The sequence below is a fragment of the Melanotaenia boesemani genome, chromosome 5 (genome assembly GCF_017639745.1).
Source record: "Melanotaenia boesemani isolate fMelBoe1 chromosome 5, fMelBoe1.pri, whole genome shotgun sequence".
Classification (NCBI taxonomy): Eukaryota; Metazoa; Chordata; class Actinopteri; order Atheriniformes; family Melanotaeniidae; genus Melanotaenia; species Melanotaenia boesemani.
In genome coordinates this window covers 26,065,821-26,079,774 of record NC_055686.1, presented here as the reverse complement: position 1 = coordinate 26,079,774, position 13,954 = coordinate 26,065,821, and the positions used below count along the sequence as shown (strand labels likewise).

General features: G+C 43.2%; 1 protein-coding gene and 1 long non-coding RNA gene across 2 annotated transcripts; both read right to left on the bottom strand.

The window, feature by feature from the left end:
• Positions 1-239: 239 nt before the first annotated feature.
• LOC121640065 lies at positions 240-1,373 on the bottom strand. Its single transcript, XR_006010319.1, has 3 exons — positions 1,320-1,373; positions 1,117-1,170; positions 240-687 (listed from the first exon to the last, which is right to left on the bottom strand). It is a non-coding gene; the product is annotated as an uncharacterized LOC121640065 (long non-coding RNA).
• A 61-nt stretch (positions 1,374-1,434) lies between these two features.
• LOC121639286 lies at positions 1,435-7,550 on the bottom strand. The gene is made up of 11 exons (XM_041984446.1): positions 7,426-7,550; positions 3,524-3,665; positions 3,315-3,418; positions 3,185-3,227; positions 2,748-3,071; positions 2,528-2,595; positions 2,289-2,354; positions 2,007-2,153; positions 1,866-1,898; positions 1,637-1,756; positions 1,435-1,509 (listed from the first exon to the last, which is right to left on the bottom strand). Exons 2-11 carry the CDS (start codon positions 3,627-3,629, stop codon positions 1,450-1,452), a joined length of 1,071 nt encoding a protein of 356 aa, XP_041840380.1. The 5' UTR covers positions 3,630-3,665; positions 7,426-7,550; the 3' UTR covers positions 1,435-1,449.
• Positions 7,551-13,954: the final 6,404 nt, after the last annotated feature.

Here is a 13,954-nt window from a genome sequence, read left to right as displayed (position 1 = left end):
TTCAAAAGGCTTGCTACTACCACCAAACATCACTGCCAAACAACTAAAGTGATCAAACACTTCCCTTATGGAACCAAAGTACAAAACTACACTGGTACCATTAACATCCACCATGCCAGTAGCACTGCGTGAATGAGAATCAACTACAGCAAACCTACCACTAGCAGAAATTACAGCACATGTATTTGAACACAAGGTCAAAAGACATGTCTGGTACTGAGATAAAATCCTTTCCAGCCCATGTTCTAGAGTCACAAATGCTCCACACTCAATGAACTCTCCTTCAGTCACAGTGACATCACCACTGACAGTCTCAGGGAACGCAAACTTAAAGTTCTGCCAGTATAAAACGTGCTCTTTCGGCAACTCTGGGATCATCAAAAAGTCTTCTCCTGGAGGAATTAGACCATGGTCCTTCAGATGTGTATAGAGCTGATCTCCTAACCACAGAGCTAAATCTAAATCTTCTGTCTTCCAATTGAACACACTAGACACCATATGTCTGGCCAAACTAACCAACCCTATCGCCATACACTGAACTCCCGGATTCCTAAACCGACTGTGCCCCTGGTGAACTGAACCCCTAACAACATCAACATTACCCATACTCACCTCACTTACCTTCGCAGTAGTTGCCTCATCTTCATCAGTAGAAGACAACACACCCGGGCTCTGTGTTGTCTCAACCTAACCATAAAGGATATCAACATGCAATGGGCTCTAATCACTGTCATGTGTAATAAACTGCTGTCTGTGCACTCACATTTGTTCTCTGTCATGCTGAGTATGTGCAAAATTGATACTTTAAAACAATTTAGCAAAACCCCTAAATCAGGGGTGGCCAACGTCGGTCCTCGAGACCGGTTTTACATGCATCCCTGCACCGACACACCTGACTTAAACTAATGAGTCATTGTGCAGATCCTTTTAGGCTGTAGGATTCATTTAATTTGAGTCAGGTGTGTTGGTGCAGGGATGTATGTAAAACCTGCAGGATTGTGGCTCTTGAGGACCGATGTTGGCCACCCCTGCCCTAAATACATCAAAAATGTGTTTTTTACTTAATTAACAAATGATATATACTTTACAGATATTGTTCATGTAAACGGTACTCACCGTCCTCTCGTCAGTGCGGCCAGAAGGGACCGGATGCCTGGACGTTGCCCCGACCTCAAGACAGAAATTGCAAAGACACATCTTCAGAGATGATACATACATATATATATGATACATGTATACATATATATACACATATACACACACAGACACACACACGCACATAAAAATACACAAATCTTAAGCACAATTACATTTCTTACCTTCTTCGACTCCAGAGCGGCCTTGGAGTCAGAAGAAATCCCTCGGCTGGATGCAGCCTCAAATAGAAAAGAAACGAAAACAAAGTTTATTTCACTTCACAAACACAGGAAAAATAATAAATACAAAGATTTATTTCCAAAATCTACTTACCCTTCGAGTCCTCTTGGAGTGGTGTTTCACACGCAGCGTCTGTCCAAAATGATATGGACACAGAACACATTTAGCGTTATAGAAGTCTATCGTTAATCATTTAGACTTTCAGAATAAAACATTTTATGATAACTCCTAAACACATGTTTGTCTGGATGCAATTTACCTTTGGCGGTGAAACACCAGCAAAGTCAGCAGGAGATGTCAGATTTGATGGAGAAACCTTCTCCATCTCCTCCAACATCTCACTGCTGAACAGCACAGGATTCAGGGGGATGCCAGCCGGCTAGAAATACAGAAACAGATATACACAAGCGTTGACTTTTACTGCTTTAACCATTTAACTTCCAGCAAATATTACACTTCATGTTTTTCTATACAAATATCATACGAACCTCCCGCTGAACTGCACTGCATCCTCCAGAGGACTGAAAGAGAAAAAATACATAGACAAAATAAACAAAGGGGATTTTGGTCTGTGAAAAATCAATCAAATGTGAGTCTGCCAGCTGTGACATTTCATGCCATATTATTACCTTGCCGCTCGGACCAACGACAGTCCACTCCTCGGGCCCAGGGCTGCGACGCACCCTCACCTCTCCCTTCACAACCACACGAGGAGTGAAGCGAGAAGGTGGGGATGGACGACACACCGGCGGGGCTGGCGGCACGGTCTCCAGTTGCTTCAATCAAAAAATAAAGACATAATCATTAACAATGTGCCTTTTCCACACTTGGTCAGCAGCCAGAATTACATCAAGTGAATGCTTGCATATATTTCATAGGACGATTTAACTGTTTAAAATTAAAAGGACAACCGTGTAAGCAACCGTCCACAGCAGCTGGGCGAAGATCTCCATGCCGACGTCATCACTCAGGTGGACCTACGAGGACGACATTCATGAAATGTATCTTTTTCCACAAAATCTCTCACTAGATACACACAGCTGTACACAGATAGTCTATCATCTCAAGATCAGAAGGTCCTGGATTCCATCTCAGCCTCTGACATGAACACGAGTGCAACAAACCATGACAAGAAAAATGCTCTACTTACACCATCGCGACTCCACAGGTTGAGACACTGCCGGGGGAAGTGGTCCGCGATGTGGAAGTACTTCACAGCTTTAACAAAAACACATAGCAGAGCTCTTTATGTTTGTAAAACAACAGAATTTATACATCTATATACCACTACACTGAAGATAAACTACAGCCTCATTTCTGATGTAATCTGCAATAAACATGCAACAGCGCAGGCACATATTTTCACGTACCCATGCGGGCTGCCACCCGGTGGAACTCCTGGCGGTAGAGCTCTTGCAGGGAGTCCTCAACGGTCAACCTCGGAGGAAAGTCCAGCACACACACCTTCGGCCAGCGACTGCAGACGGTGGCTAGGTACCGCTGGAAGTCTGCAGCCGCACGGCCGATGGTGTGCTTGGCGGTCAAGTCATTGCTCGGAGCCAAGACGCACACCAAGTCGGGATCCTGAGGCACCTCAGCATGAAGCACCTCAGTTCTCAACTCGGTGGCGCTTGCCCCCGGCGTTGACATGAACCCCCACGCCAGACGACCCTCAGGCAACCGCACGATGCCATCTAAAAGACAAAGAAAGTTTCTACTGTATTTATTTCTGTCTCTGTAACATTTTATAAAATACATTAATACAGTACATTAATACTTTGTTGAACATAAAAATATAAGTACATACCTGCAAGGCTTCGAAGATGGGAGTCACCAATAGCAAAAACCACCTGAATGAAAAGATGTTGGTATTTTTAGCACCGTGTATTGTTCACTTGGGTTTTCATTACGTTAGTATATTTCAAACACAGCATTACCTTTTTGCCGTGGGACTCCGACGGAAGAACCAACTTGTGCTGCCGCCCTGTGAGCACCGACACCTCCCACCTCCTCACCTTGTGCCGGTGCCCAGTGCCATGCGCTACAGACATACAGAAAAAAAACAGATCAGTACAATCACAGAATATGTGCACACTTGATTGTCAATCACTGAATCACAACCAATTAAAAATGCTTGGATACATACGTGCACAGCGGTCCATGGGAACCTGAGGAGAAACGTCAAGGGTCCGTCTGTCCGCAGCCCTCCTCCGAGCCGCCTGCGAAATCCTGAAGTTCTTCTTCCTCGGCATCTCTAGAAAAAAAAACAACCCACACACACACGCACCCTGGCGCACACACACAAACACACACCCAGTAGAGAGCAACACACCCACTCACACAAACAATCTTACACAAGTACTGGAAAACAGAGACAAAATAAGTTAGACTATATATATACAGTCATGGACAAAATTGTTGGTACCCTTCGGTTAATGAAAGAAAATATCACAATGGTCACAGAAATAACTTGAATCTGACAAAAGTAATAATAAATAAAAATTCTATGAAATTTAACCAATGAAAATCAGGCACTGCTTTTCAACCATGTTTCAACAGAATTATTTAAAAAAATAAACTCATGAAACAGGCCTGGACAAAAATGATGGTACCCTTAACTTAATATTTTGTTGCACAACCTTTTGAGGCAATCACTGCAATCAAACAATTCCTGTAACTGTCAGTGAGACTTCTGCACCTCTCAGCAGGTATTTTGGTCCACTCCTCATAAGCAAACTGCTCCAGTTGTCTCAGGTTTGAAGGAAGCCTTTTCCAGACGGCATGTTTCAGCTCCTCCCAAAGATGCTCAATACGATTTAGGTCAGGGCTCATAGAAGGCCACTTTAGAATAGTCCAGTGTTTTCCTCTTAGCCATTCTTGGGTGATTTTAACTGTGTTTTGGGTCATTGTCCTGTTGCAAGACCCATAACCAGACCAAGCTTTCTGACACTGGCCAGCACATTTCTCTCTAGAATCTCTTGATAGTCTTGAGATTTCATTGTACCGGCACAGATTCAAGACACCCTGTGCCAGATGCAGCAAAGCAGCCCCAGAACATAACAGAGCCTCCTCCATGTTTCAAAGTAGGGACGGTGTTCTTTTCTTCATATGCTTCATTTTTCCATCTGTAAACATAGAGCTGATGAGCCTTGGCAAAAAGTTCCATTTTTGTCTCATCTGTCCATAGGACATTCTCCCAGAAGCTTTGTGGCTTGTCAACATGTAGTTTGGCTTTTTTATGATTTGTTTTCAACAATGGTGTCCTCCTTGGTCGTCTCCCATTAAGTCCACTTTGGCTCAAACGACGACGGATGGTGCGATCTGACACTGATGTTCCTTAAGCTTGAAGTTGACCTTTATTCTCTTTAAAAGTTTTTCTGGGCTCTTTTGTTACCGTTCGTATTATCCGTCTGTTTGATTTGTCATCAGTTTTCCTCCTGCGGCCACGTCCAGGGAGGTTGGCTACAGTCCCATGGATCTTAAATTTCTGAATAATATGTGCAACTGTAGTCACAGGAACATCAAGCTGCTTGGAGATGGTCTTATAGCCTTTACCTTTAACATGCTTGTCTATAATTTTCTTTCTAATCTCCTGAGACAACTCTTTCCTTTGCTTCCTCTGGTCCATATTGAGTGTGGTACACACCATGTCACCAAACAGCACAGTGACTACCTGTAGCTTATATATAGGCCCATTGACTGGTTACAAGATCGTAGACACCTGTAATGCTAATTAGTGGACACACCTTGGATTAACACGTCCCTTTGGTCACATTATTTTCAGTCTTTTGTAGGGGTACCATCATTTTTGTCCAGGCCTGTTTCATGAGTTTATTTTTTTAAATAATTCTGTTGAAACATGGTTGAAAAGCAATGTCTGACTTTCATTGGTTAAATTTCATAGAATTTTTATTTATTATTACTTTTGTGAGATTCAAGTTATTTCTGTGACCATTGTGATATTTTCTTTCATTAACCGAAGGGTACCAACAATTTTGTCCATGACTGTATATATATATATATATATATATATATATATATATATATATATATATATATATATATATATACACATATATACATATACATATACATATGATAGATATTGATAATTACCAAAACATTTAAAAACATATATTTTAAGTATTAATGGTCTGGCCATTTTATGCAATTGTGCAATAGGGTTGTGCATCTTCACAGTCCATCATGTACTTTAAAACTACAGTTATTACTTCCTCCTAACCAATCACAAACGGAGACCCAGGCATGTTCTATCATCAAGCCATACCCCTCTCAAAACACAACAGACATGTGAATGAATGATGTGGGACTCCACAAGACCAAAGAAAAGGTAGTTCACACACATTTATGGATAATGAAAAAGGAGCATAATCAGTATGGAGGACGTAAAGTGACACAATGAATTAATTAAATATATCATCCAATAATTATTTAAACGTGTCATTAAATAATGAAAATGATAATTAAACACATAAATGTGTTATTAAATGTATCATTAATTAATTAAAATACAAATGAATATATGTAAAACATTTATAATTATTTAATAAATAATTATATGTATATTTAATTATATTGCCACTGAGTAATGCATGTAACACAGAATGATCGAACCACGAACTTGTATGTCACACCTCACTAATCTAAGTGTAATAACTATCATGATAAAGAATTTTAGCAGAGGGAATCACCCCATTATCACAGTAAAAATGGCCTTAAATGTTTAGCAAATAAGGAGCTTAAATCAGAAACACACCGCAATAAACCAGCAAACATGATCCTAAAAAAACATATAACACCAGAGAAATAAATAATGAAATAGAGAAATAATTATATGTTTTTACACATATTCATTTGTATTTTAATTAATTAAAGATACATTTAATAACACATTTATGTGTTTAATTATCATTTTCATTATTTAATAATACATTTATGTATGTCATTATCATTTTCATTATATAATGACACATTTAAGTAATTATTGAATGATATATTTAATTAATTCAATTGTGTCACTTTACGTCCTCCATAAATCAGAAGTGGCAAATTCATTATTAAATTATATTGCCACTAAGTAATACATGTAACACAGAATGATCGAACCACGAACTTGTATGTCACACCTCACTAATGTAAGTGTAATAACTATCATGATGAAGAATTTTAGCAGAGGGAATCACCCCATTATCACAGTAAAAACGGCATTAAATGTTTAGCAAATAAGGAGCTTAAATCAGAAACACACTGCAATAAACCACCAAACATGATTCTAAAAAAACATATAACACCAGAGAAATAATTATATGTTTTTACATGTATTCATTTGTATTTTAATTAATTAAAGATACATTTAATGTATGTGTTTAATAATCATTTTCATTATTTAATAACACATTTATGTATGTCATTATCATTTTAATTATATAATGACACATTTAAGTAATTATTGAATGATATATTTAATTAATTTATTTGTGTACCTTTACATCCTCCATAAATCAGAAGTGGCAAATTCATAATTAAATTATATTGCCACTGAGACATGTAACACAGAATGATCGAACCACGAACTTGTATGTCACACCTCACTAATGTAAGTGTAATAACTATCATGATAAAGTATTTTAGGAGAGGGAATCACCCCATTATTACAGTAAAAACAGCATTAAATGTTTAGCAAATAAGGAGCTTAAATCAGAAACACACCGCAATAAACAAAGCAAGCAGAAACATGATCCTAAAAAAAAAAAAAAAAAAAAAAAAAAACACCAGCTAACCTAGCTTGCTTCTCCTAAATATATATCCTTGGGATTTATTTTACTAAATATTCGATTGCTTTGGACAGTAGTGTTAACACATTATTATTTTAGTTCACTTTAAATAATAATAATAGTGATAAACTATCGTTTTAATGCAGAGTATTTAACAGGTTACAACACGTCACATTAATCCACTTCGACCTGCTGTAAGCTAACACGGTGTAGAAAAAAGTTTCTTTTCCATTAATAAAAATCTTAAACTTACCAAGCAAAGCCACAAACACGTCCGAGAAGCTGAATAGGTTGTCCTGGATCGAAAAGGTCGAAGTTTGCTGGATAAATCCACAAGAGTGCAAAAGTTTTTCAGTCTGCTGTGAACTAGACGTGTTGTCCGATCAGAAGCTGAGCTGAAAAGACCGAGCCTCGTTTACAGACACACAAAATGTCCGACGGAAAATGCATCTTTCAAAAATCATCCAATCAGAGTTATGATCCTTGTCAACACGCAGTCACTTGGTTCGTGTAGCCCCTAAAAGCCATGCGCATAAAGTCCGTTTTGATTTGACAAATAGACACGATGACCGGGAGAGAATTGCGGTGTGGAGGTCCTAACAGTGCAAGAAAAAAAACAAAGAGGCTGATTAAACAAAACTCCGCAAAAAATGGATAAACAAAAAAGAAATAATAACATACAATATAAGGAAATATTTTTTAGGTTGCTGTGGTGACTGCAGGTAGTCACGTGATCTGCGGCAGTGTAATGTTTTAGATTACATTTTACCCCACTTTCAGGTCCTCAACTTGGACAAGTGGCTGCAGATGCTTCGAATGATGACATGCCATTTTATTACCCTAATGTATAGAAGGCAACACTATTATATCACTATATAATACCTAATACCATTCACTTTTTCTTATGTGAGCTTAATAATAATTACATCTGTAACCCTGTTTATTGTTCGAACCATAAAACTAAATAAATAAAACTATTGTTAAATATGAACTGACATAAGCAGAATAACTGAATAATTAATATTTTTTTTTACAATCACATCTTTTTTTTTTTTTTTTAACTAATATTATGACTTATATCCAGCAGGACCAAGCTGTCTTTTCATTAATCTTGCTGTTGAGGCATTGTCTGTTAAAGGATGTGTGGTGTGTGTCTATGTATGTACACACATGTATACACACACACACTAAAAACTGCTGGGTTCAAAAAGAACCCAATCTTAACCCTGCTGCTGGGTCAAATATGGATCGACTCAGCACTGCTTTATTTTAAATCAGCAGGAATGGGTTATGTTTTGGACCCAGCACATTGGTTAATATTTTCTACTCTAAAAATGGATTAAAATGACCTGGCTGTATAGTTATATGTATATATATATATATATATATATATATATATATATTAAAATATGGGTTATTAAACTACTAACAATTGGTTTAAAATGACCCAATATATTTATTTTAAATCTGCCTTTATAAATGGAATATAATAATAAAACACGTTTCAGTCATTTACTGGAAAACAAGGCACATGATCTCAATTTGTAAAAAGTGCAGAAATACAATGGAAAAAACTAAAATGAAAAAACATAATAGCTATTTAATATCTGGTCCTCTTCAGCTGATTTACAACGCAAATGTTCTGAAACACTCATCGAATGTACTCAAAAGAGATGGGTCTTCAATGGCTGTACTATATATATATATATATATATATATGTATATATATACATATACATCCCTTAAATCCACAACAAAACTGTGGATTTAAGGGAATGAGGAAGCTTCTATGCATCATTTATTTAATGTCATCCACTAACATTTTCTCTCTATTGAAGCAAAACTGTAATTTTTCTAGTGTCTTTGGGCTTCATACAGTAGTTTGACTGTTATTTCTCTATCAGCAGTGTCAGCTTGTCACTAATTTTCTACTTCTTATGACTGAGTGAATTGTCCATGACACTAACTGCACAATGATTTGTGATGGTTAGCTCATATCTGCAAACAAATACATGGGATCTTCACCAAAGATGACAGTATTCATACTTGTTAGGTCCTTAACACATGAAAACACCTGTTGCCATGGAAATAGGTTCCCTCTGGATGGAGAGTTGAAGTGCTGGCTTCCTACTGTTTAGGACTCAGCTACCTCCATGTACATTATTTGAAATCAATCACACAGGTACACCGTGCTGAGTTAACCCATCTATGCCTGTCCCATGAAAAAATGGTAAGAAAAGTACACATTTTTAAATATGATTTGGCCCTTTAACAAAATGTAAATAATGGTATCTACCATTTATTACCATATGATATATTAAAAATAATATAATATGGTTTTCTCCTTCTGGGTATCTATTAGGGAACAGAGGACAAGTATGACATTGTGTTCAACAGGATTTTGAACAAACTTTATTCCTTAAATTGAAACAAACTGTCTCAGAAATGAGAAATGTATGTGACACATATGTCACGTCAGGCTCTTATGGCTTGAGGTAAAAAGGTGAATGACACGGGTGGCGGGGGCCAGGAGGCTCGGACCCGATGGATGCCGCTTGCGGCTTTATTAGGGTCCGAGCCATACAAAGTATGGCAAGGCCCTATTGTAGTTGAAATGTTTAGTCTTCTCCTCCTCCTAAGCGCTTCGAGGCCTAATTTGACCCCCTAAACACCCATGAAAAGTTGTGAAACTTGGCACACACGTCAAGCCCGGCGAAAATTGCAATATTCTAAGATCCGCATACACTTTAATGCAAAAGTGACTCAACAGCGCCACCTAGAAAAAATGAAAATGCCCAAATGAATGGGGCCCCGGAAGTCTACTTCGACGTAGGAACACGAAACTTGGCACGTACGTGTGACACCGCGAGTCGAGCAAAAAAGTCAATGAAAGACCTGTTGCCATGCCAACGGGGCGCCCGCCATCTTGGCGTGTGCGGCCATTTTTTTGCCATTTTTTGCACTTTACACACATCGTATTTGAACGAACTAGTCTCAGGGGATTTGTGCGACTGACTCCAAACTTGGTTGGAAGCTTCCTGACAAGTTGGGGACCAAACGCTATTCAAATCTCTCTAATAGCAGAAAGCATGTTACCGTGGCAACCGACGCAAAATGACCTTCTCGCCATGAAACACGGTTTGCTCATATCTCCATAGAAATACATCCGATCTGCACCAAAGTTCACAGGATTCATACCTGTGACTCCGCAAGTCCAGCAAAGAAGTCAATCAAGCACCTGTTGCCATGACAACGGCGTGCCCGCCATCTTGGATTTCACTGCCATTTGAACGAACTAGTCTGAGGGGATTCGTGCCACCGACTCCAAACTTGGTGGGAAGCTTCCTGACAAGTTGGGGACCAAACGCTATTCAAATCTTTCTAATAGCAGAAAGCGTGTTACCGTGGCAACCGATGGAAAAACGCCTTCTCGCCATGACACACGGTTTGCTCATATCTCCATAGGAATACATGGGAACTGTACCAAACTTCACAGGATTCATACAGGTAAGGGAATTTAGGCCGTTTTTGGCACTTTCCCTTATAAAATGAATGGACTTTTCCAAGCCGTGTACGGGTTTGTCCACGGAACGGAGACAAATCGATTTGTCATCGTGCTCGTGTACACTTTTTGGCGTTTTCGGGACACGTCCCTGACTCGTGGACAGATCAATAGGGGGCGACAGAGCTCCACGGTGACGCGAACTGGGATTTGTGTACGCGGTCAATGATTCCTGTCCCTGGACTGGAGTTTGTGTCCACGGTCAATGACCCGAGACCCCCGAGCGTCCTCGAACTGCAATACGCGTACACGAGCAATGATTTCGTGTCCCCGATGTGGAATATGCGTACACGACCTGTAATGGAGACCCCAGACCCCTGGCTTTTGATCAGGGGGTCCACGAACTGGAATTAGTGTACACGTGCAATGATTTCATGTCCCCGGTGTGGAATATGCGTACACGACCTGTAATGGAGACCCCAGACCCCTGGCTTTTGATCAGGGTGTCCACGAACTGGAGTTTGTGTACACGTGCAATGATTTCATGTCCCCGATGTGGAATATGCGTACACGACCTGTAATCGAGACCCCAGACCCCCGGCTTTTGATGGGAGGGGCCCCGGGGAGGGGTCCGGGTGTCCACGAACTGGAATTTGTGTACACGTGCAATGATTTCATGTCCCCGATGTGGAATATGTGTACACGACCTGTAATCGAGACCCCAGACCCCCGGCTTTTGATGGGAGGGGCCCCGGGGAGGGGTCCGGGTGTCCACGAACTGGAATTTGTGTACGCGAACTGTAACGGTAGCCCGGGACCCCCGGCTTTTGATGGGAGGGGTCCCGGGGAGGTGCGGGGAGGGGTCCGGGTGTCCGCGAACTGGAATTTGTGTACGCGAACTGGAATTTCTGTCCGCGAACTGGAACTGTAGCCCAGGACCCTCGGTTGTCCACGGGGGAGGGGTCCGGGTGTCCGCGAACTGGAATTTGTGTACGCGAACTGGAATTTCTGTCCGCGAACTGGTACTGTAGCCCAGGACCCTCGGTTGTCCACGGGGAGGGGTCCGGGTGTCCACGAACTGGAATTTCTGTCCGCGAACTGGAATTTCTGTCCGCGAACTGGAACTGTAGCCCAGGACCCTCGGTTGTCCACGGGGAGGGGTCCGGGTGTCCACGAACTGGAATTTCTGTCCGCGAACTGGAATTTCTGTCCACGAACTGGAACTGTTGCCCGGGACCCTCGGTTGTCCACGGGGAGGGGTCCGGGTGTCCACGAACTGGAATTTCTGTCCGCGAACTGGAATTTCTGTCCGCGAACTGGAACTGTAGCCCAGGACCCTCGGTTGTCCACGGGGAGGGGTCCGGGTGTCCACGAACTGGAATTTCTGTCCGCGAACTGGAATTTCTGTCCACGAACTGGAACTGTTGCCCGGGACCCTCGGTTGTGGGCGGGAGGGGTCCGGCTGTCCACGAACTGGAATTTGTGTACGCGAGGTGACATTTTGCCCAAAAGTGCTCCGATCGGGCCGGCGTTCGCAGGGCACCCTCCGGGGAACGCTGAGAGCGCCCCCTAGCGACGGCAGCTCGATCCGAGCAACTTTTGGCCAAAAGTGGTCCGGGGTCCCGTTTGACCTGGGATTCCTGTTCGGGCCACCCCCCCGATGCTGCCTACCAAACGCCAGCCCCCCCGGACCTTCTCAACCGGAGAAACGGGCGTCGGAAGAAGAGAAAAGGCGTACGCGAGCAATGCATTTAGTAAGGGAAACGAAGCTTTGAACCTGCGTATTTCGGGGCCCCTCGGTCCCAGACGTCTGGAACCACCTCAGATCGCTTGACACGGGCTCCTGCTACCACCGGGAGGCCCTTTGGAGCCCAAAAAAAATGCGGGGCAAAGGGGCACCCCGGGGCACCCCGAGCCAAAAATGCGCCAACCAGTGCGCATCTGTCGTCCCGAGGTCCCCAGGCGATTTGGGGTGGTTTCGACCCTCGGGGCCCGAGATGGGGGGCGTCAAAAATCTGCCCCTCCGAATCCCCTCCTAATCACAGATTCAATGCAGCTTGCACTGTTTAATTGATTTGACCTTTCACCTACTTAACAATTAAGGCCATAACTTTTCGGTTCTCGGTCCGATCGGGGTCAAACTGGACAGGGGTCATCGGGGGGGCGTGCCGAGCGGGCCGCCGTTGCCGCGGCGACGCTAGCACGCTCGGAAAAGGAAGTAGCCTCGGGGAGGGTTTGGGGCCCCCAGCTCTGGGATTCTGACAGGGGACTTGGAGAAAGGGCCAGCGGTCCAAATTTGGTGAAAATTGGACAAAATTTGTCCAAAAAAATAAGCGTCCACGTCCAATGCATTTCCCATTGACGGTACCCTACCGACAACGCCCATTCATTATTATAGACACGTGGACGGCCTCCCGCGGGCACGCCGTGCGTCGCAGCGGCCCGGGGACGCCTGGAACGCGTGCGGGGCGGCCCCCCGAACAACATATCGAGCCCGCGTCGCAGCGCGACGCGCCGAAAAATTTTTGCCCCCCTCTCAAAAACTTTCCAAAAAATCCTCTCAGACTCTTAGAGCGGAAGAAGCCCTGAGGTTTTTTAGGGTGAAAAGGGGGGAGGAATTTTTTCGGGGGCGCTGCGCGCCCCGAAACTTTCAGGGATTGTAGAGGAGGCCCAGGCGCACGCCCACGCCGAATCTGGGGCCTCTCGGACCCTCGGGGGCCGCGCAGGACCCCCGAAACCGCTCCATTGTAATCCCATGGACGACTAGGGTCGCCCCCGTGCCGGGGTCGTACGCGGCCCTCGAAGGGGCTAGAGACCCCAAACTCGGGTCAGTAATCCCTAAGGACATGCCCTACGACTGTGCGTTGGGAGGGTGAAGCTAACTCGTGCGTGCGCCGAGCGCCAGCCTGTTTCTCACTCCAGAAAACAGGCCTCAGGCCTCCATGTTAAAGTATGGCAGGAAACACACATCTAAATATCTGGGCCCGGGAAGGGGCTAGAGACCCCAAACTTGGGTCACTAATCCCCGGGGACATGCCCTACAAGGGTGCGTTGGGAGGGTGACGCCAAATCGTTTGTGCGCCGAACGCCAGCCCGTTTCTCACTGCAGAAAACAGGCCTCAGGCCTCCATGTTAAAGTATGGGAGGAAAAACACACATCTAAATATCTGGGCCTGGGAAGGGTCTGGAGACCCCAAACTCGGGTCAGTAATCCCTGGGGACATGCCCTACAAGGGTGCGTTGGGAGGGTGAAGCTAACTCGTGCGTGCGCCGAACGCCA